The sequence below is a fragment of the Callospermophilus lateralis genome, chromosome 2 (genome assembly GCF_048772815.1).
Source record: "Callospermophilus lateralis isolate mCalLat2 chromosome 2, mCalLat2.hap1, whole genome shotgun sequence".
Lineage (NCBI taxonomy): Eukaryota > Metazoa > Chordata > Mammalia > Rodentia > Sciuridae > Callospermophilus > Callospermophilus lateralis.
Window position 1 is genome coordinate 93,182,562 of NC_135306.1, and position 22,816 is coordinate 93,205,377.

At 40.1% G+C, this 22,816-nt stretch overlaps 1 protein-coding gene across 1 annotated transcript in view; it reads right to left on the minus strand.

Annotated features, from left to right (window-relative positions):
* The window catches only part of LOC143386578 (beta-galactosidase-1-like protein 2), a 37,791-nt gene extending 18,070 nt beyond the window's left edge, over window positions 1-19,721 (minus strand). The window contains exons 1-8 of the mRNA XM_076841581.1: window positions 19,636-19,721; window positions 19,190-19,289; window positions 18,747-18,959; window positions 7,988-8,109; window positions 7,636-7,833; window positions 5,833-5,901; window positions 5,091-5,186; window positions 2,970-3,078 (exon numbers count right to left, since the gene is read on the minus strand). Coding sequence (XP_076697696.1) covers window positions 2,970-3,078; window positions 5,091-5,186; window positions 5,833-5,901; window positions 7,636-7,833; window positions 7,988-8,109; window positions 18,747-18,959; window positions 19,190-19,289; window positions 19,636-19,721 — 993 coding nt within the window. The remainder of the gene's footprint in view (window positions 1-2,969; window positions 3,079-5,090; window positions 5,187-5,832; window positions 5,902-7,635; window positions 7,834-7,987; window positions 8,110-18,746; window positions 18,960-19,189; window positions 19,290-19,635) is intronic.
* Window positions 19,722-22,816: the final 3,095 nt, after the last annotated feature.

Sequence of the window (22,816 nt, forward strand, 5' to 3'; positions counted from 1 at the left end):
GAAACACCAAACAACTACAAACTGACTAAATAAGCTTACAGGGGCTCTGGAAACCAGTAACATATCAAAGCAAGCAAGTGACTACCCAATCAAGATAGTCACATGCAAGAGAATAGGAAATTTCATTATGTTTTTACTAAATCTTGCTACACATCCCTATCCCTTCCATCTCTCCTCAGTGTAACATGGTGTGGTTGGGATAAAGTGTCCCAAATTTCCAGTTCCCTCCACCAGGATGGAGGGGGAAGAAGGGAACTTGTTTGCAATTCTCTAGTTTGTCTATGAGTTGCCCAGAGAACTTGTTTCTGTCTCATCTGACTTGAAACACCAACAGGAAACATTAAGTTTGGAAGCTTCAGAATTCAGTGAGAGATATTATAGCATGTGAAACTACAGAAGACTACAGACTTGTGGATGGCTGTGGGCAAGAAATTATGAGCAGAAGAATATGACAGAACACCCAAGAAACTCTGATGAGACTCTTTGGGAAATGAAGACATGTAAAAGCAAACAGTTAGGGTGTGAAGAAAGTGTATAGACAGGTGCAAACAGAAGATATTCTCAGAAAACATCTGTAATCTTGTGTCTTTACTCTGTCCTGATCTCTAGGTTCAGAAGCCCATTATTTGGGAAAGATCTTCCTAACTGGTCTGCATAAAAAACAGGGTGAGATAAGTCCCCCCCCCCAAATGCCCAATGATTCACAAAAAACACAAGGCTTATAAAAAGAATTACAGAGAAACATAGTTTGTTCAAAAGAACAAAATAAATCTCAGAATAGTCTCTAAAAACATACACACATACACATAACCAGACATATTAGACAAAGATGTTATAACTGTCAAAAATACATGTAAAAAGCAAAAGAAAAAAATAAGACAAAAATTAAAGTAAATCAACAAAATGACATATGAACAAATAAGAATATAAATGAAGACATGGAAATTTTTAAAAAGAAACAAAACAGAAATTCTGTGCTGAAAGAATTCCGTATATAAACAAAAAAATCCACTAGAGAAATTCAACAGCAGATTCACACAGGAAACAGAAATAGTAAGTGAGCTTGAAAACATAATTTGGAAGAAATAATGGCTGAAAATTTCTCAAATCTGGGAAGAGACATGAATATGTACATTCAGAAAGCTCAAAAAATTCCAAACAGGATAACCCAGAAACCCACACAGAGATACTTTATATAACAAACAAAATTGTTGAAATATAAAGACAAAGATTCTTGAATGCAAGAATGAGAAAAATGACTTGTCACATAGAAGGGATACTCAATAATACTATCAGGTATATCTCAGCAGAAATCTTGAAGGCCAGAAAGTATTTGGAATGACATATTCAACACTGTAAGGAAAAAATGTCTCAACTAAAAATTTTGTATTTGAGATAACTTTTTCAAAAATGAAAGAGAAATTAAGACATTTCCAGACAAAGAAAAGTTGAGGGAGATCATTACCCCTGAACTTGCTCTGTGATAAATGCAACAAATTGAAATAAAAGAATACTAGACTGTAACTTGAAGTTGTATAAAAATATAATGTTCTCCAGTAAAACTAAAAATGTGAAAAAAATGTAAAGCAATATTATTGTAATTTTAATGTACAGTGACACTTTATTTTCTACAAGATTTAAAACATAAAAACCAGAATATAGATTATTGAGTACAACATATAAAAAGATATAATTTGTTATATCAATTAAGTGGGGGAAATAGAAATATAAAGAAGTAGTTTCTTATGTAATCAAAGTTAAGTTTTTATCATTTTAAGATCAGATATCATAAATTTAGGATGTTATATATAATACTTAAAAATGAATAAAATAATTATAACCAGGAAAAACAAAACCTTGGTTATGCCACTTCCATGCCCAAGAATGCCTCTGAACTATGTTCCCATAATGGCCTTGATAGTGCTCCCACCTCTCTTCCACCACCCAGCCTATCAGCACCACCTGCTGAATCTCCTCAGTAACTCCATCTTCCCTACAAAAATCTAGGCTAATAACTTCCAAGCTTCTTGCTTCTTTCATGATTAGGTCTGCCAAATTTAGTAAATAAAAATATAAGATGCCCAGTTACATTTGCATTTTATAATGAAGACATTTTTATATTAACAATGAATACGTTTTCTAAATGTAAAAACTTACATGCTATTTGGGAAATATTTCACTAAGAAAAAATTCCTTGCTTACCTGAAATTCATATTTAATTGACATCTGTTCTTTTTTTTTTTTTTTTTTTTTTTTTGACATCTGTTCTTTAGCTGGGTGTTCTCTTTGATTTATGTATGCTATGAACATTCCAAAGAATTAACTCAAGAGCAATTTTTTATTGATACATTAATTTTGATGTACTAATTCCTCAATGCCTTTCTTCATGGTTTGACTTAAGCAACTTTAATTATTCCCATTCTCCTTTTCTATTGCTTCTAATTATTACATAAAATACTCCCTCCAAGACTCATTTTAACATATTTGTTTAAATAGTAAATGCATACCAAACAGTACCTTTTTGGTTAGCAGAGGGAAGTACCTTGAAAAGTACTTAAAATTTAATAATTACCAAAAAATCATCTGTTTAGTTCACAAGGGCCTATCCATGTGTGTTCCACTCTGCAGAACTGAGCCACAGTGCTATTGGGACATTGACACATGGGTGTTTTCAGTAATTAAGACATCCTACTTACCCATCATGAGTCATGACTCTGGAACAATACAGAGAAATGTGAGTCCTGACACCTGTCTGTCCATTTAACTTTGGCTGATACCACACTGAAATACACAGCTCTTTGAAAAGATAACTATCACGAGTCCCTCTGATTCTAAAACTCAGGCAGTCAGGAAGAGTGTGTTCCTGTGTTGAAAAGAACTGTGGACCCCTTGGTCTGAGAACTTATCTAGGATTACCTACTACCTAGAAGAAAGATAAGTAAAATATCAAAGAGTCCGTTTGCTTTTACCTGGAGGGGCACCACCCTGGACATTAGGTGATCAAAGTAAAGGTCCACTGCCTCAGTGAAGCCCTTGTAAGTTGTTCTCAGTTTCATGCCAGAGTCCTGGAGTAGCCAGCTTAGAAAGAAAAGGGAGAGGACAGGATCATTAGAATCAGGATCTGTGGGTTTTCCTGGGGCAGGCTCACGGTGCTGAGAAGGTAGTAGATCCAGAGAACTCAGGGATGACTCTGGAGACTAGGATGAGCTGAGAGTCATTCCTATCTCACTACCTCCACTCAACCAGGATGTTAGGTGATGTACAGACAGATTCAAGGGCAAGCAACAGAGTCAGCCTGCACTCTCCATTGCTTCCCTACCCACTAGCACAACTCTGGGGGAAGGTCATTTCCAGCTTTCCAGCTATAGACCTCTACCTATCACTGCCACACAGTAAGAAAAGCTTTTCATGGGACCCAAGACTAAGGTTGCAAGCATTTCCATCACTATTCCCCAACAAAATGGTGAAGCCAAAAGGGTTAGGAATCATTACTGGGGCTGGAGAAGGACACAGTCACAATCTTCCAGGGTCATCCAGAAAAATGAGCCAGCACAGCCCGTGAAAGGTGACTGCAGTCTGGCTGTGTCCCTGCTGACCACAGACTTCTTTGCTGAGCCGCATCAGCCCTGCAGAGCTTGGCCAGTGGCAGCAGTAGTAAGATTCAATTTCTTTCTCTACCCTGACTGCTGTGATGACGATTTCCCCCAAAGAAACACAGTACTATGGCTTGGTTCTAAAACAGGAGTCCAAGTACTTCCTTCCCACTTGAAATTCTAAAAAAAAAACATATTTTCTAACAAAAGGCTCTGGGGCATCCCTTGTCCTGATTCCAAAACCCTGAACAAGGTCAGAGAAGACATGAATGGTGTGAATATACTTTGTATACAACCAGAGATATGAAAAATTGTACTCTATATGTGTAATATGAACTGTAATGCATTCTGCTGTGATATATAACAAAGTAGAATAATTTTTTTTTTTAAATGGAGGAGACCTGGGCCTCCTAGTGCTTAATCTCCACATTCCCGGCCTCATCAAAGGTATAGTTTATCACTTGCACTGTGGCTTCACCCTCCCCTGCTGTGCCTCAAGGGACACCCTAGTAAATGCAAAGGTGCCACATAGAGCCTGGCAGAAGGTCTGAGGTCCAGAGCTTCTTGCTGCTTCTAAGATTGTTAAATCCTATCTTCCTCTAGCTGAGCTCCAAGAAATCACCGACCCTGTAATCCATAGGGATTTGGGACTCTACTCTGGCTGTGTTCACAGCCTTGTTCCGAACACAATGCCAACTCAGAGAGGCTGAGCCCCTGAGGGAAGGGCTGATGGAGCTGGAAACTTAGAGAGAAAACAAAGCAGGGCCTTGGAGCTTGTGCTGTGGGAAGAAAGTTCCCCGGGAGACTCTGGGAAAACGAGATCAGTCTTTTCTCTGGGGGCAGCATAGGGTGGGGGAGCCTGGGTCTAACCATCTGGTACAGTATGAGGCTAGGAAAGATTATACTTACTATAACAAAGAAAATCTTTTTTTTTTTTTTTTTACTGGAAAATAATGGCAGTAATGACTAGGATAAGGAAATGAATGGGATCCCAGCTGATCCTTGTCCAGATTTGTAGTTCAACAAATTACATTTAGAAAGATCAGACATTAGAAAAGTTGAAGACAAAACAGAAACAAAAGCTTCTCTTATACTTTACCAAAATACTGAACTTTTAAAAAATGATTGGTAATATCCTTAAAAAATAGGGCAGGTTTGATTTTTCCATTTGTAGTGAGGGAAAGTTAAGCCAAGGGCAGACAAATGATCTGTCTGAGTTTCAACTTCACAGTTGGGCCCAGAAGAATAAAAAGCTCCAGAATGTCCAATCCTCTTGCTGCTATTTGCCACTTAACACAATCCAATGGAATTTTACAAGGCCAATAACTGCAATATCATTCAAAATTACCCCTTTTGGATGCTACTTATTCTGAAAAGGAAATTTAGCACAGAATAAAAACTATACCTTGAAAACCAAACTAAATCAATATTCTTTGAATATTTTGTATTAGCACAGAAATCCCTTAAGCCACACTGGCCTCTCTCAGCCAGGCTTACCTGGGTAAGCCTCCAAGGTCTATCTCACTGCAGATATATGGACCTGGACGCAGAATCACCCACAGCCCGATTTCTGCAGCCATCAGGACAAAGGCCCTAGGGAGATAAACAAAGTCAGGCCCTCTCATGAGAGTCTACAGGGAGGTGGCATGAAGAGGGAGCCTCGCACCTGACAGTGTGTCAGAGTTACCTAGCTTCTCATTCCCTTTCTTCTCTTAACCAGGAAGACTGGGGGTGTGGGGGAGGGTCAGCCCAGCCCACCAGAAAAGGGAATCCTTCTGGTCAGAGGCCAGTGTCCCTGGGAGCTGCATTTGCACTGGCTCCCAGAATCAGGATCAGCTCAGCTCCAGTGGCAGCATAAGGAATAAAGGCATCAGGGTGCAGAGCCTCTTACCCAGCAATACCCCTGAGAGCTCACAGAGTATCTCTGACCCCAGCCAGGTGGCTAGATCCCACTTAGAGTCAGGTAGCACCAAGGGTCTTGGCCCCTCTAGGCTGCAATAGAGAGGCTGGGTCAAAGGCTGCAGCCCAGCACCCCCAGGTAACACATCATTGCTGAAGAACAACTGAGTTCTGGGTACAGAGCCACTCAGAGCATCCTGAGAACAAGGCTCCAGATCTTGGTTCCTGTCTGGTTCTCAAACCACAGCCCAGATACCACTAGGGTTCTTAGTCTAAACTAAGCGGCCATGTGTCTGTCACCCACTCTGGGCCGGGTCACAGAAGCAGCAGTACCACATACTCTAAGTCCAGATTCCCAGAGAAGTTGAATTTGCCTCTTTCTGGCTCATGGAGGTTCCATGGGACATAGCTGTAATAGAAAATATAATTATAGGCAAGACTTTGTCAATTATTCCACTTCACCTCCTAGATTACCTTTCTTGTCCCTAAAAGAAGATATGTTTCTTTTATGATGGCTGAAGATATGCTTCTTAATGGGTTCAGGACCAGAACCAAGAACTAACTGAACAGATCTGGGACAGAAGAGAATGCAAGGCAACCCCCAGGGGACTAACATTGCATCTCCTTAGGAGAAGAAGAAGTTCAACAAGATTTAGGTAAAGCATGAGACACACAGAGTAAAAAGTCAGGCTCAATGAGCACAGGTCAGCTTGCCATCCCTACCCCTTGTCAGTGAGAAAGAAGTAAGTATGTTGGAAAAAGAGATAAAAGTAGGGCAGAAAGAAACTTCAGTTATTAATCCTATTTTACTAAAGCATCCATATTTCCAAAACTTGCAATAGAATGGGGCTTCTAATGGAAAGATAATGGCACTCAGTAAGCTGTTAAAGGAGGCCAACTCAAGAGATGGGAGATAACACTCATGCACTATAATAGTTAAGAAAGTTGCTCTCCTCCCTGACCACCACATCATGGGCCTAACAGAACCTTCTCCAACTGCAAAGAATAGTCACAGGTGAAGGGAGGCTTTATGGCTTCCAATTCATTCTCAAGAGTTTCATGTTTCAGCAAATGTAGATTGTTCTGCTTTGTTACCAAAGCAGAATGTTTATCCTGCAGTATTCCCATAATCTTCAGGAGTTCTGAGATGCTATCCACATTTCTTTCAAAAATGCAGTCACATCTCAGAACACTCCTATAACTCTTCAAAGCCAGTTCATAAATCAGCAAAGAAAATCCATCTTTTTGATTTATAATAATGTATTTTTTCTCAAAAGTGGAACAATCCAGCCTGATAACCCACTTTATTTTATAGACATTCATCCAAGTATCTGTTGAAAATTAGGGGAAAAAAATCCATGAAAAGATCAATATTATTCACAAATGAATCTATTTTTAAAATGATTTGCACATTCAACATCGTATTGCATACCCATCATGTGCCAAAATCACACTAGGAACTGAAATGGTAACCACAGCAATCAGGATCATGCCAAAAAAGGAATGTGGGACATTGCTTCTCAGATTGTTCCCTGAAGAAGACTCTGTTCATTTACTGTACAAACTGAGGTTGGGCAGGTTGCTTGTTAAAAATTTATCTATTGGGTCATTATAAGAAGAGGAAGATATACCCAGAGTATGGATCCACAGAGGAAAGGACATGCAAGGACATAGGAAGAGGATAGCTCTCTATAAGCCAAGCAGAAGGCCGCAGGATAGGCCAAACATGTTCACAACTTGATCTTGGACTTCTAGCATCCAAAATTGTGAGAAAACAAAATTCAGTTGTTCAACTGTCCCCTCTCCCTGCCCCACCCTCACCAGCTACCCCACAACATACATAAGAAAAATAAAAATGAAAAAAAGAAAAACCCTCCTACATGTACACTTACCTACCTTTCTCACTCTATTCTTTTGTTCAACATTGTTACCTGGTCATTCTAGACTCTGTAGTCATTTCACAACTTTTTGTGCTTATTAATAGGGAGTTCTGTAGAGATTAGGAAGAAGGGAGACTCTTACTCCATAGACCTAAGCAGAAAGCTTAGGCTGGATCCTCCTCTTATATTTTTCTTCCTGCAGACACCAGGAACCCCTATTTGGTAACCAGGTTTGGTGGCAGGGGATGGGGCACAACACTCACGTGGTGAGGGTATTCAAGCCACAGGCTCTCATCTTGAGCAAGCGATCCCTCCAGTATTCCCGGGGCACACGGAAATAGTGTATGGAGCCCCCAAAGATCCAGAAGATGGAATCCTCTAGCATAAAGTGTTGGCCTTTCGTGTGCAACCCTAACTGCCGATGTCGGAGCCATGCAGGGATCAAAGTACTCCACTCCAACCTGGAAAGAGAAAATGCCCTGATGGAGCCTTGGAGCTCACTGGCAGCAGCGAGGCAACTGGCTCCCTTGCCTTCTTCACAGGCCCTCAGCATCTCTGAAAAGGGCCTGCTCCCAGGCAGTCAGGCCCAGCTCCCACCCTCCAACTTGGTCAAACCTTGGAAGGTGTCTTTCTTCAGCAACACTCACAGGGCTGGGCCCCACTGCAGGAGGAGAGCAAGGTGACGCTGCAGTCAGGAACAAGACAAACACAATGTTCAACATGAAGATGTGTATGTGCTAGAAGGAGAGAGGATGAAGCAGGGTCATGCTACATGGGAAGGGGCTGCTCTCTAGCAATAGGGTCTGGAGAGCAGCTATAGCTCACAGGCTCCTAATATGGCCAGGTGTTCTAGGCCACCTGACTAAACATTAAAGCAGAAGCTACTAGGAATAGTACTTCTGAGCCTTCTCACCTGACTTGAGTTACAGATACCTGGAAAGAGGCATGCATGTTAAACAGCATCTATTCATTGGTCATACTGTAAGGGTCCCGCAAATGTCGGAGGAAGAGACCACCAAGAGACTGACTCATGCAATCAGCAGAAGGGGTTTATTGAGGATCCAATCCAGCGCGCTGGGGCTCCGTGCTCTCTCAAGAGGGGAGAGCAGCCCAGAGCCCAGAGCTGAGGTTAAGCAGTGCTTAAGTACACTTTTTGAGGAGGGCGCAGGCTTTGCATACATCAGAACAAATCATCATGAGGCGCGGGAAAATTGAACAACAACTCTGAGACATGATTAGCACATTCATTGGCGGGAACAGGTCGGGCGGGGGTGATTGGTCATTCCTACAGCGGGGTACACATTCAAACTGATGGGTCTGGGCCCTGAAGTGTGTCCATGCTGGACTGCACGATTTCTGGGAGGGGGTTGTTTTTAGCTTCTACATGAATTGCAGGTTCCAGGAAAACAGAACTTAATTTCACTTCAGGAAATTGCAACTTAACAGAACTTTAAAAACTTCACAGAACTTGAAACAAATCTTAATCTTATCCTTTACATTTTAACTTAGGCTTTGTAGTTTAAAAACTTTACCCTTTCAATACTTCAGGTATTAAGTTATTTTTTGAAGATCAAGCACCAGTCAAGAGATAATCCAGCATAACTCAGACTGGAAGACTGTTTGACAGTTATAATCCATGAAAAAGTATCTCTGGGGTTGGCCAAAAGGACTTCTTTTAATTGTTCCCAATGACCCCAGAGTTCCTAGGATTCCCCCTCTCCTCCACCTAGGCTCCTAAAGACCAGGAGAGAAAGCTGGCCAGAACACCTGGGAAACTGGAAATGTGTGGCCATAAATTTTAGAAAAGTTGAAGACAGAAAAAAATGAAAAGTAAGTTTGAGGTAAAAGCAAATTTTAATTGGTGCCTTTTCTCTTCTCAGTACAGTTCTTGACACCAGAGGGCATATTGCTGGGCATATTTTATGCTCCTCTGCATAAAATAGTTCCCTGAGTTTACAGGAGGAAGAGACCCAAGTTTGAGGGGGCTGATGGCCACAGACAAGGGAACAGGATACAAAGATGGTCATTACTGACCTTTTGTTTTCTGGGCCACACATGGAATGTGGAAATATATATATATATATATATATATATATATATATATATATATATATATATATATATATATATTTTTTTTTTTTTTTTTTAAACCTGCCTCTTGCTGCTTTGCAAGCCCACAGCTTTGAAACTTACACTGAAGCTACAGGACTACATATCGGCTTTTTTCTCCGTCACCTAAGACCTAATCACCATTTTTTTTTTTTCTCTAAAGGGAAAAGGTCCTTGTTCCAACAAGTAACTTGCAAATGACATTTTAGGACTTGCTTTTTCCAAAGGACCACCTAAATGGGGGAATAAAGACAGAATATTTGGAAGTGGATGATCTGGTCATGAATCCTTGAGTAGCACTTTCACCTTGGATTAATGACACTGTGGACATGAGTTTGATCCTCTAAAATATGGCTGATGCCCATTCCAACTTCTCAGAAAGGCTACTATGAGGATCAGGTAGAAATGAAATACCCTACAATGTGCAATGAAGAAGTATTATCACTATACAAAAGAAATTTATGTTAGCATATGCTTTCACAATTATATTGCAGAGACTAGCCTCAGTTGCTTTTATGTTGCTAATATGATGTAATCCTTCCCCCCCATTTTAGTGTATAATATTTTATGTATTAGACTTTGTGCCAAGTTGTGTAATAATTTATAAAATTTTATAATGGATCTGTATCTTGAAATTCTATCAGACCAATCCAATCCCTTTGACAGTGGTTAACCAATTCTAGACAGAGGACAAATCCTACTTGCCACCTGTCTTTGTAAGGCTTGTAAGCTGAGAATAGTTTCACATTTTTAAGCAGCTGGAAAAAAATCATAATAATAATATTTGGGGACACATAAAAAATTACATGAAATTCACATTTCAGCATTCATAAATTGTTGTATTGGTAAACTGCCACATCTACCATCTACATATGGCTGCTCTGGGAAACAGATAAACAGTTTTTACAGAAATATGTCTATAAAGCTGCAAAACTGAAAATATTTCATATCTGGCCCTTTTCAAAAAATCCTACTGACCTCTATCCTAGCAGATAAAGCACTAGATTACTCAACCGAGGCCTCAGTGTTTCCCCAGGGCCCCATCTAGATCCTCCTTTACAACGCCTTGTTCTCAGCTGGCTATAAGCTCATGACCATAATGGCTATCTCAAGCCTCCCACACCCCAGACAATTCCCTTGATTTTGACCATACCTGCTCCAAAGAACACACTTTCCTTTCTGTTCAGCCCTCCCTGCTTGAAGTATTCTCCAGGCCCCTTTCCCAGGCACCTGCTGGACCCACCCCAAGCTAATTGGAGCAAAAAATGGATAGACAGATTCTTCAAAACAGAGGCATTTTGATAGTCTGATAAGGAAAATGGCCCTACACATGCAATCTCATTGTTTTCAAAGATAAGGATGACACAATTCAATAATCACTCCAGCAGGGAGCAAAATTTATTCCCTGGCCAGAACTTGGAAACCACAATCTCCAATACTTGACTTAGCACACATCACATCACTGATTCTAATGATTGTTTCCCCACCCTACTAAGTGCAGAGAAGTCAATAAGGATGGAGATGGGCTCTTTTTGAACTTCATGCTAATATAGTCCCTGCCACTACCAAATATCCTAAATCTATTCCCTTGTAGATGACCAATCAGCTGACTTCTCCAGGTGTGGTTGTAGACAGTAGAGTATCTTCATCTACAGCTTGTTAGAAAAGCCCAAAACTCTGCTTTATTTGAAACCTGCTGAATCAAAAACTGCTTTTTAACCTAATCCTACAGTTAAAGCTTCAGAAGCAACCATACACACACACACACACACACACACACACACACACACATATACACACATATATATACACACATACACACATATATACACACATACACATATACATATAGTTTCTCTCTAATTAGAGTTTCTCCTTGCTACTGTATTTATGTTCTGCCATTTTCTAGACTTTATTAAAAACTATTTCTTCTCAGTCTTATCAAAAGGCAGGAAATAAACATTACATACAAAAAAAATGTTAGCTGTTATCAAATTCCAAATTCCAGAGAATTCGACTATTTCTTTTCTGGAAATATTCTGGTAGGTTAATAGCATGTCCTCAAAGCCTTGCTGAAAAAGATATATTCAGTGAGAAAATGAGAATGATAAATGTTGGGTTTCTCAAAGGAATTCACTATGAGAAAATGAAATGATGCAATTCACAGCTTCATGTATCAAATGAGAAAGCACCATGAAAATGGTTATTAACACTAATCATGATCATTAATACTAATGATTTTCATATTAAGAATAGCTCCATAATTTCCTGAGCAATTAACTCACTGATAATAAAATAAAGGAAATATCAACTGTGTGGTTATGTCTGGCTGGTTTAAAGGTCAGAGAGACTTTAAATTTAGGCTATTTGCCCAGAAGCTAACCAAATCCTGAGGAAGCCCTGTTTCTATTGCTTTTCCTAGTGAGTTGTTCATTCAGGATAAAAATTTCTTGGCTGAAACTGAAACAGAGAACATCCTTGTGCTGATATTGGAAACTAAACAGCTATCATCTGGCTAGGCTGGCACCAATGAAGCTGAAATTGACATGTTCTCTGGCTAATACAGCTTACATAGATATAGGTGTATATATTACTTGGCTTTTGTTTCTATAAATTATAACCCCTCTGTAAGACCTACAGAGAAACAATCTAGTTGCTTCTCCCCAGTCCAATCAAATTGCATTAACTTCATGTTTCCTTTTTACATCATTTGCTTATGTGAGTAGGCAGCTGAATTGGGTCAGCTGGGACCCAGGCAGCTTCCCTGGCTTGGCTGCCAGTAACAAAACCAAGGGTAATTTGCATTCTTTGCAGCTAGAGCTTATAGTAACACTTTCTTCTGGAATTTCTATTGCTTTAGTATTTGGCTTCATTTTAGAGAAGCCACTTTTCAATCATCGTAGGGAACCAGACATCACATAGTAGGCTTCAGCTGCCATCCTACAATCTGTCCTTGGATTTTCACTGCTCAGTAATGTTCTGTTTCTCCACCTAGAAAACAAGGTGGCCATGTTCATAGTCTAAGGCCAGGTGCCTGGAAGAAGGCATAATGTTTCAGGATTCTTGATGGGGCCACAAGATGTGAAGAGCAGCACATAAAGTAGACTGAGCTCTACCACAACCTAGTGAACAGAATTCTCATCAGACTGTTCCTGATGAGAAAGTAGAGTAGAGGGTGAAGTCTTCTGATACTCCATTCTTAATCATTGAAGTGAGTCATGAGGACAAAAGGTACAGTGCAGGCTCTAGCAGGCAAGGTGTTCCTGGGCATAAGAAGTTCTGGGTGGATGTGTTTGAATGGAAGAGGGCAAAAAAACAGGTGACAGGTTTCCACATCTTTCACTCTGAATGGAACCATGAATGGATTCTCAAGTTTCAAAGCAGGTCTTACAGGGTGGCTGGAGGACATCAGATCCAGTCACCTCCTTGAAAAATCTCTTTGAATAAGGCATGCTAATGAGGATAATCTTGAATGTGCACTGCACATTCCCAAGTCACCAATAAATCCTGCAAAATCTGATCAGAACCCTGGCTAGTGATGGGATTGGGAGGCGTCACTTGGATCATGGTCATCTCCTTTAGGCATTTGTTCAGCATGCAGAGTCTGATCTCACATGAATGAGCCAGGATCCATACAATTGGACACAACAGAGACAGAGTCATGAGAAGCCGGAGTTGGACAGCCTAAGGCAGAGATCAGGTGACATTCATGCAGTATGAGGTTGGCCAAGGGCATGGCTAAGCTAGACACCTGCAGCAGGTGTCTGCAATTACAGTCCTTCAAGTCCCAAAACACAAGTCCTTGCTGATCCCAAGTACTTTATACAAATTATGCACTTGGTTATCTGAGATAACAGCTTATAAGTTCAATTTCCAGGTACACAGTGCTCCTAATTGGGCTTCCTGAAACAAATTCAACTGAATCTGTGTTCAGGCATCATATCAACATGCTAACCAAGAAAACAGTCACTTTTTCATTCACTCAAACTGGAGACCATGATTTTAGATGGTATGTCCATTTGCCCTCAACAGCTGTCAATTCTGTTCTCTCTGCCCTTAGCAGTGAAATTTAAGGGTGTAAGAAAGGAAGTACTTAATCTTTGGCCCAGGCCATTCTCTTAACACCTATACCTCACAGTATTGCCTCTTGGATCAATCCTTGAGATGTGAAGAATGGTAGCCATAGGGAAATAGAATTCACTCCGTGTGCCTGGCCCAGCTTAGATGTGCCTCTTGATCTGAGCTCAATACTTTGGGTTCTTTTGCTAGAAGAATCAAATACTCCACAAGACTTGGATGATGCCAAGCCCAAAGCAAGTATATGCATTTTGCAGAGACACAAGGTCTAAGGCATGAATGCATCCCATTACCTCTGTTCTTCTTCCTGATGAGGTTCAGGAAGCCAGAACTGGCTGATACCCAGGCTCCTGCAAATCAGACCAGGTGACTGACCTGACCAGAAATAATACTGTGGTTTGGAGAGCAAGACTTTCTAAAGGAAGTATGTGCTAGGCCAATACCTTAAGATGTAAAATAACAAAAACTTTCATCAGTAACCTACCACATACAACAGCAACCAGGTGCCCCACTATTAGATCACTGTACATTCACTATGGGAAATTTTTCATTAATAGCCTCATAGATAAAATAGATAAACTAAAATAGATCAATTATCTCAGTCTAGAGAGAAGTGAAAATCCTATAACTCAAAAGGACTCTACAGTTAATAAGACTCTGATCTTAGAGATGTACTAAAAATCTGAATGCAATGACCTCATGAAATAAAAAACAACATAAATGTGTTATATATATTTTAAAATCTATCACATGGGACTTACTAAAAAGGGTACAAAAAGGATGGGTTAGTTCTTGTAAGACCCAAGGAATCCACATTGTCTTCCACACATATAAAACAGGATTTCTTCCTGTTAGGCTGTGGAGTTGAGCTTAGAATCTCCTTTATACTAATCCAACAGAAATGACATGTACTATTTTGAAAATGACTATGAAGATTTAAAATGAATGTTTTGGTCAGCAGTTCTACTTATAGAAATATATCTAACAGATATTCATTTCACTTGGTTTACTTTAGTAGCCAAAATATTTTAAAAATCAATACCCATCAATAGAGAACTGTTGTCCAATGAACAAGTGGATGCATACAATACCTCCAAAAGAAAACATTTTCATAAATAGTCTCTGGTGGGAGAGAAGAGAGAAGGTCCCTAAGAGACAAGAGTGGGAGCTTCACTTCATTAGATCCCCGTTCATCCTTGAATAGTCATCATATTTATTTATTATCTGCCTATGAATTGAAATTTTAAAATAAACACAATCTGTTATTAGAAAGAGCAACCCCACTGTTCTATTGAGTGTCAGAGTACAGAAGAATGAGTATCCACCAAGAGTCCAATGAACAGACATCAGTCAAAAAATATCTGCTTCCTTACCGTAAGTCTCTAAAAACAATCCCTTCTCTTTTATCCCAGAAGTTCCACACAAGGAGCACTGTTTTTTAAAATGGTCTTTAATATCCAGAGCAACTGATTTAAGAAAAGTTAAAACTGAATGGATAACTATGTCAAATGGTGGTTCCATTTCCAATTTTCCAAGAAATCTCCATATCCCCTCTTCTCAGCCTATATCAACAGAACTTAAAAATAGCATACAACAGGGACATAGCCACATCAATGGTTATAGCAGCACAATTCACAATAGCTAAACTGTGGAAATAACCTAGATGCCCTTCAATAGATGAATGTATAAAAAAAATATGTGGCATATATACACCATGGAATATTAATCAGAAATAAAAGAGAATAAAATCATGGCATTTGCAAGTAAGTGGATGGAGTTAGCCAATCCCAAAAAATCAAATTTGAATGTTTTCTTTGATATAAGGAGGCTGATTCATACTGAGATAGGGAAAGAGAGCATGGGAGGAATAAACGAATTCTAGACAGGGCAGATAGGTTAAAGGGGAAGAGAGGGGGCATGGGGTAATTAATGATGGTGGAATGTGATGATCATTACTATCCAAACTACATGTATGAAGACACGAATTGGTGTGAATATACTCTGTATACAACCAGAGATATGAAAAATTGTGTTCTATATATGTAATAAGAATTATAATGCATTCTGCTGTCATATATAAATAAAAAAGAAAAAGAAAAAGTTAAACTGAGTGGAGACAAAGAAGCAAATAGTCCCATACCAAAAGAACACTGCCTCTGCTGGAGATGGCAGGTTAGAAGGGTGGAGGGAGCAAATAGGCTCTAGGGTCCTTTTCAGGTACAAGATGTTCTCAAAGCTTTTGTCTTCGCATTCCAGAATCTCCTGAATTCTTTTCCAGAGAAGCATTTGAGGTGACACGATGTATCATTGCTTCAAAGACTAAGTGCTTTCATTTCATTTGCTACTTCCTTGATCTAAGGTGGGAAGAACCTTTTGGTATTTTGATATTTCTGCTGCCTAGTCTGTGCAACTCCTTGCCCCCACTTTTCTGGGTATTCCCAACTCCTAAATTGTAAACTCATGGATAATGTCAATTCTCCAAGAAAACTCTGGTCTCCTTTAGTTATTGGCTAGCACGGTCCTGCAAGAGTCCAGGTGCCATCTTAACAGCACAAAGTGAATCAAACATCCCACCTTTCCTGCAAGACAAGACACTGCACAGGGAGCTTTGCTTCACCTCTGATGTCAAACAGGTGATTACCTGCTGAGAGAGGCACTACCCAAATGCTGAAAGATTCACCTCTAGAGGATGAAAGGACAGAATTCAAAGGGTTTGAACATTCCAAGGACTGTGACTCAGGCCTCCAAACAGAGTTGAGTCCATCTAGGCAAAGCTCATAAAATCAATGATCTCACAGGAAGAGACACCATCCATTCACATACCTTTGGAAGACAGGCTACGATTTGGATCAAATAAAGAGTCCAGCGTAGCTAAGTTATCCACCTTTACCAAGGGGAAAGAGTTAATGGAATTCCTCTACCCCTTTTCTTTTTTACAGGAAGTGCTTGGTGTCCAGAATCCAGATAATGGCAGTTCAGGAACAGAGAATGACAGGGATGAAAGGAGAAATCAACAAATCTTTCAGGAGCCTAATGCTGGTTGCCTACTGGAGGCTTTCCTTTCTCTCAGTATTTTCTAGCTAAAATTTCAGTTGTAAGAGATGCAGAGCTGATTGAATTATTGTTCAGTAATGCATTTATATTAAGGAAAATACAATCATACTGCCTTGATCATATCAAGCAGGCATTATTATTATTTTTTTTTTTTTTGGTGGTGCTAAAGATTGAGCATGTGAGGCAAGCACTCTACCAACTTAGCTACATCCCCAGCAGGCATTCTTTGTTTACAGATTGAGTGGAAGAAAGAGGAAGGCAATTGGCTCAATGGTCTGACTCACACTGATACAAGCATCATAGATCTCAAGATAATAAGCTAAGTAAAAGGAACTAAGCAAAAAAATATTCATTTTACATTACATTTCTATAAAACCCTAGAAAATACAAACTAATATACAGTGCTTGGGGCTGGGGAGAAGGAAACTGTGGGAAGGAAGGATGACAAAAGGGTACAAGGATATTTGGGGGGGTGGGGGCTGAAGGATATTTTCACTTTCTTAATTGTTATGGTATGTTCCCAGATGAGTGAACAGTGAACATACATACATCTCTCTCTCTCTCTCTCTCTCTCTCTATATATATATATATATATATATATAGAGAGAGAGAGAGAGAGAGAGAAAGAGAGAAAGATGGAGATATACATATATACATATCAAAGTTTATCAAACTTTTATGTTAACTATGTCCACCTTGTTTCATGAAAATTATACTTCAAAAAAGATAGTTTTTAAGAAAGACCATTGTTCAAGCTAAAAAAACCTAAGGTTCAAATCCTCCTCAAGTCAATCCAGTCCTCCTATTTCTTAGATATCATGTAATCAAAAAAACTATGTTTATCCAAGAGCCAAACCAAGAAAAGTCTGCGAGGGAAATAAAAAATAAAAGAAAGAAATATTACTATTAAATTATTTCTGCTACCATCACCACCTCTGCCATCCACATACCTGCCTTCTGGGGTACAGAAGAAGGGAGAATCCTGACAACTGGGCTTCACAATGCTGTGAACTGAGAAGCCAGTTTCCATGTGACCTATATTCCATGGGCCACACCAACATTCCCCACTAACAGCTGGGAGAGGCCCCCACCTCCCACTCAGTTAATGACCCAATCAAAGCTGGGGTAAGGCAAGAAGAGAGAAAGACAAAGAGTCTATTCTCCTCCAGCATCCAGGCTACTAGAGTAATTCACAATCACTGATATCCAGCCCAAGTCTAACAGAAGGAATTGGGCAGAAAGTGGCTAGGAGGGTGATACAATCAAAAATATAAACAAGAAGTGTATTCTAAAGGATCCTAAGAGATGGTCTTGAACCTGGTTCAGAGCATCTCTGGTCTGTCTTACCTGCTAAGTAAGAGGGGTAGTAGAAACAACATCTTTCCTAAGCATTTCAAACTATTCCCAGGCTTGAGTCACAGCTATTTATTCTCTAATGCCATTCCCAGGCAACTCAATAGGCCCCGGCCTGACTTCTTCTTTTGCTATCCCACATGGGCAGGAACATGATTAACTCACCTGTGAGAAGGTCAGACCTACTCACCTTCAGCTGCCTGACACCTCCTCTCTATTTAGCCCAACAACAACAAACACCCACTCTCCTTCTCATACACTTTCCTGGGGCTATTAGTATGCTATCTCAAGCCCATTTGTGCTGGCCCTCAGTTTGGGTCTGATGCAAAACTACTGTATTCCTGATCAACAACAGGCTATATGCACACAGCTAACCCATTCTCTCTGGAGCCCAGGATCCTTGACATCATGCTGTATATAAGACACTCCTGCTGCCACTGTTCTGAGCAATTCTTCTGGGAGTTGCATCAGCTTCAGCACCTGTAGGAAAGCTCAACACCCTACAAAAGCCAGGGCCAGTCCAGTCTTCAAAGAGGATGACTGAGTGATCATGGCCAAGATGGGAAAAGTCTTGAGAACAAATGTTGAAATGAAATGCCTTGTAAGTGTTCTGCACCCCAAAGTAGAGCCATTTTCTTATTTCAAACATTGTTATGACATCCCCTCATCTTAGAAACAAAAAACAAAGAAGGTGTAAATGGTAAATATAAAGTTTCCAATTGCTCTTCTGACAGCAAAAACATTTAGATCTTTACCTCCATCAAAAACATCCCTATCTCACCGGGGAAAGTTCAGAGAAATGAAGTAAAGGGATAGAGAAGATGCCAATGACAAAGCTGAGAGGTGATATCCCTGCTACCAGTTCCAGTGTCTCCTCCTTCAGCTTCTCACCAACCTCCAGTGCCAAATCATTGCATGCTGCTGCTGGCTTCCCCAGCAACACGGATGGTTTTGAATATGAAAAGTGCCAGGCATGACCTGAAAGATGGCCAAGCTAAAAACAAATACAGTTTAGAAAAATTCTGGGGTAGAGAATCCAGAAAATTTTTACACAGGTGCTGGGTAAAAAAAAAAAAAAAGAAAGAAAGAAATTCTAAATGGGCAGGGATGGAGGAGTCAGCTGGTGAATGAGGGAAAGTGGAGAGAGCCACTTATCAATACTAGCATCGTGCAAATACATCAGATCTGAGGATCCAGGAAGGCAATGGACAACGTCCTTATGACCTTGCTGAGTGGGCTAAATCCGCCATCGCTGTAGGCATTGAGGCGCTGACCTCTGGGAAGAGGAAACTCCCAGAAGGCTTGGGAGGAAACTCTTGAGGGCCTGGGAGAACAGCTGAAGGGGGTTAGGTGGAGTATGTGAAGGTTAGTTCTGCTGACATTCCCAGAGTGCTGAGAACGCGGAGCAGAACCTCGAAAATAGGGATAGGGAGTGAGAAGTTCCAATGCACAGGCGACTAGGGGAGGGCAGTGCCTGGTGTCGCCCAGACTCCTGGATCAGAGTACTTGGAGACGCAGAGGGACTCCAGGGTGTTGAGCTCCAAGAAAGAGGGGTCTAGGCACGCTTCCGTGGGAAGTCGGGATTCGTGGACTGCAGGAGGCGAGAACCTGAGGTATGGAGGGCTGGGGTGAACGCAGTCCCGCAGGTGCTGGGCGGGACTCTCTCTCACCTGCGGATCACCAGGAAGCTCAAGATGACCAGCAGCAGGAGTCCGAGTGTGCGGCCTGGCCTCCGCCGGAGGCTCCACGTGGTCATTGCTCTCTTGCTGCTCGCAGAGACCAGGTCCCACTCCAGCCAGCCCTCGGTGGCAAGCGAGAGCCCTGGAAGTGAGGGCGGAGCCGCGCGCTGGTAGCCTGGGCAACCCAGCCGCGACCCGCCAGGCCCATTGCTGCCTGTTGGCTGCGGTCCGCGGCCCCGCCCCGTGCGGCCGGGAAGCTCGTAAGTAGAGGCGGGGCTCCGGCGGGGCGGGGGCGGGGCCCGGGTTATCGCCTACTCCCCTGAGATTCAGGTGAGAAGCTCTGGTCTCCCACCGTGTTACAGAAGAGCAGTTCAAGTTTCAAAAGGTCTTTGCCTGCACTTGAAATGCAGGAGCGGAAATATTGGGCAAGTGTTGTCGGGTTCTTGAATACCTTTGTATCCACAGCCTAAGCAGGTATTAAAGGCGCCTGTCAAGCGGGAGCAACCAACAATTCAAACTTCGAAGAAAAAAAAAATTAAGTAATAATTCCATCATGTGAAAAGCCAGAACATTGTAGAATGTTTTTAGTACATATTTTATGGTTTAGTGTGTTTCATGTTGGAATAGCTGTGAGGTGGCCAGAGAGAGAAAATTATTCTAGCATTGGTTTCCACAGGTTTATTCCGGACCTAACTTCCAGCCCTCCAATTTAAAAAAAAAAAAAAAAAAAAAAATATATATATATATATATATATATATATATATATATATATATATATATTTTAAATTTTAAATTTTTTAAATTTTACACATAAAATCCTCACATTTTGGGAAAGAACAATATAATTATCATGGCACAAAATCATGTTCCAAAGAATATTATGTAATATTTGGGTGAAACTTTTGCTTTGACAATCATAAACCAACACTTCCCAGAAACAAAATTCAGATTTTATTGTACAAAATTCCAGGAAGGCAAATTATTTTTCACTGGATCAAGTATTATAGAATATCTTCCCCTGTTGGTTGTTTTAAATTCATTTCCTGTACATATCACATATTGTAACTTGTAAAGATAATAGGAATAAAATGAAATTTCAGTTCTTATTACAAAGACATACAGAGTTTGGTGTGAAATTGTTTTCGAGCATTAGAAAAATATTTTAGTCTAGTAACAAAAGTTAAACAGAGGAAAGGCAAAAACAAACCAATAAAAAAGGTGGGGGAGCTGCCAGAATTAGAGTAGATTGGGCTTTGCATACTACAGTTATGACAACAGGACCAGGAATGTCCCTACAAGCATGCAAGATGGACAGGAGATTCCCTAAAACACTCCTTAATCAGTCCCTTTTCTCCATTTTTAAGAAATACAATTCTTGATGATTGTTAAAACTATAATGAAAAATTTTGGTTTAACTGGGATAACAGCACATGGAGAAAATGTCCAAGATTAGCCCCTTTTAACTACAGAAAACCTTCCCAAAGATGCCCACCCCACATTCATTCCCTCATGTTACTGAGCAGTGGCAGAACCTATTAAACATTGGGATATTCTCAAATTGTTTAAACAATACCATCATCTCTATTTTTTCCATATATTAGTAAAATATTGTTACCATGAGCTACAGAAACCTCAAACTCAGGCTAGGGGTATAGCTCAGTGGTAGAGCATTTGTGCAAGGCCCTGGGTTTGATCCCAGCAGTGAAAAAAAAAAAAAAAAAGCCTCAATTTCCCAGTCTACACCTGTTCCTCTGGTTTTTATTTGTGTAAGGACAAAAATGCATAACTCATTGCTAAACAATATCACCCTTAACCTTATGGGAAGTCCCAAGTTCAGGACTATAGACATACCCTCCATACAATTTAAGAACAATTTTACCTATATTTAATTATAACACAGAATGCTACAAAAATAGCACTAACCTAAGAAGTGTTTTGCTGTTTTGCTGTTTTGCTGTTTTGCTGAGAGGACAAGACCTTTATTTTATAAAATATTAATAAGGTAACTGCTTTAGTTTCCCCTTTCCAAAATGTCTAATGATCTTAGCTCAAAGTTGACAATGAAAATAGTTAAATTTAAATCTCTAGAAATAAAGTCTACATTAACAATGAATTGGCATGGAAGTGATATAAACAAGAGGTCTGTAAGGTGCTTGGGTTGTAATGAATCCTCAATACACAGAAATCACAATCTTCCAGGCCATCCTTCTGGTGTCCAGTATTGAGAAAATATAAGAAATACTTTTTAAAAATGAAGGCTTATTGGTATCCTCCGTTCACTTCTCTAAGTCATTGCTTCAACAGATCAGACCCAAGGAGCACAGCCCTGTTATTGAGAATCACCATGTTCCACATAGTCCATGGGAAAAATGTACATAGAGCAGCACATAGGAGAATAAAAACTGTGATAACACAGGATAGAACCATGGGGTCACACAAGAGAAAGAAACATCAAACTATTTCATTTACTGTTTCATTTTAGATATTTAGTAAGTAACATAGATCAGTTATTCAGCCATTCACATAACTACTTTTTCAGAATACTTCAATAATGCTTTAAATATAGTATATCTGAACTTAAGGAAAACCCTTGACAAGGTCTCTCTTACAGGTATAAAGATAAGATGCAAAATATGGCTTGTATGCATGGTCACTTGGATCCTTGACCAAGATAAAACACCCTTGTCCTGTAAACAGATACCTCTGGTCAATCTTTCCCACCCTTCCTGTTAGCTCCATTGCACAGGGGAACAAAGTCCAGTTATGAGATTAAGTTGTGAGGGTCTTGAGCAAAGAAATTAAGAACATTGGGGAATTTCTGTGAATAAGTGAAGACCATTTCAAAAAGGAAATAGAAAATTCCAGGATCCAGATTTTGACCTTAGAAAAAGAAAAGGGAGGACAGATTGAAGTTAAGACAGGTAGACAAGGCTTCAGAGTTCAAAGGATGTCTTTGTGGGATTGGAAGGGGCCAGCATACATTCTGTAGAGATAGTCTGAAATACTTTGGGTAGTCCAAAAGTAGCACTTGGTAGCCTCAGTCTTTGTATGGCCATATAATCAAAGATCCAATTCAACACCATCTTATTCATTAAGAAATGACCTTGTATAATGAGCCAAACACTGTCTTAGGTGCTTGAGATATATTGGTAAACAAAACAGGCAAATATC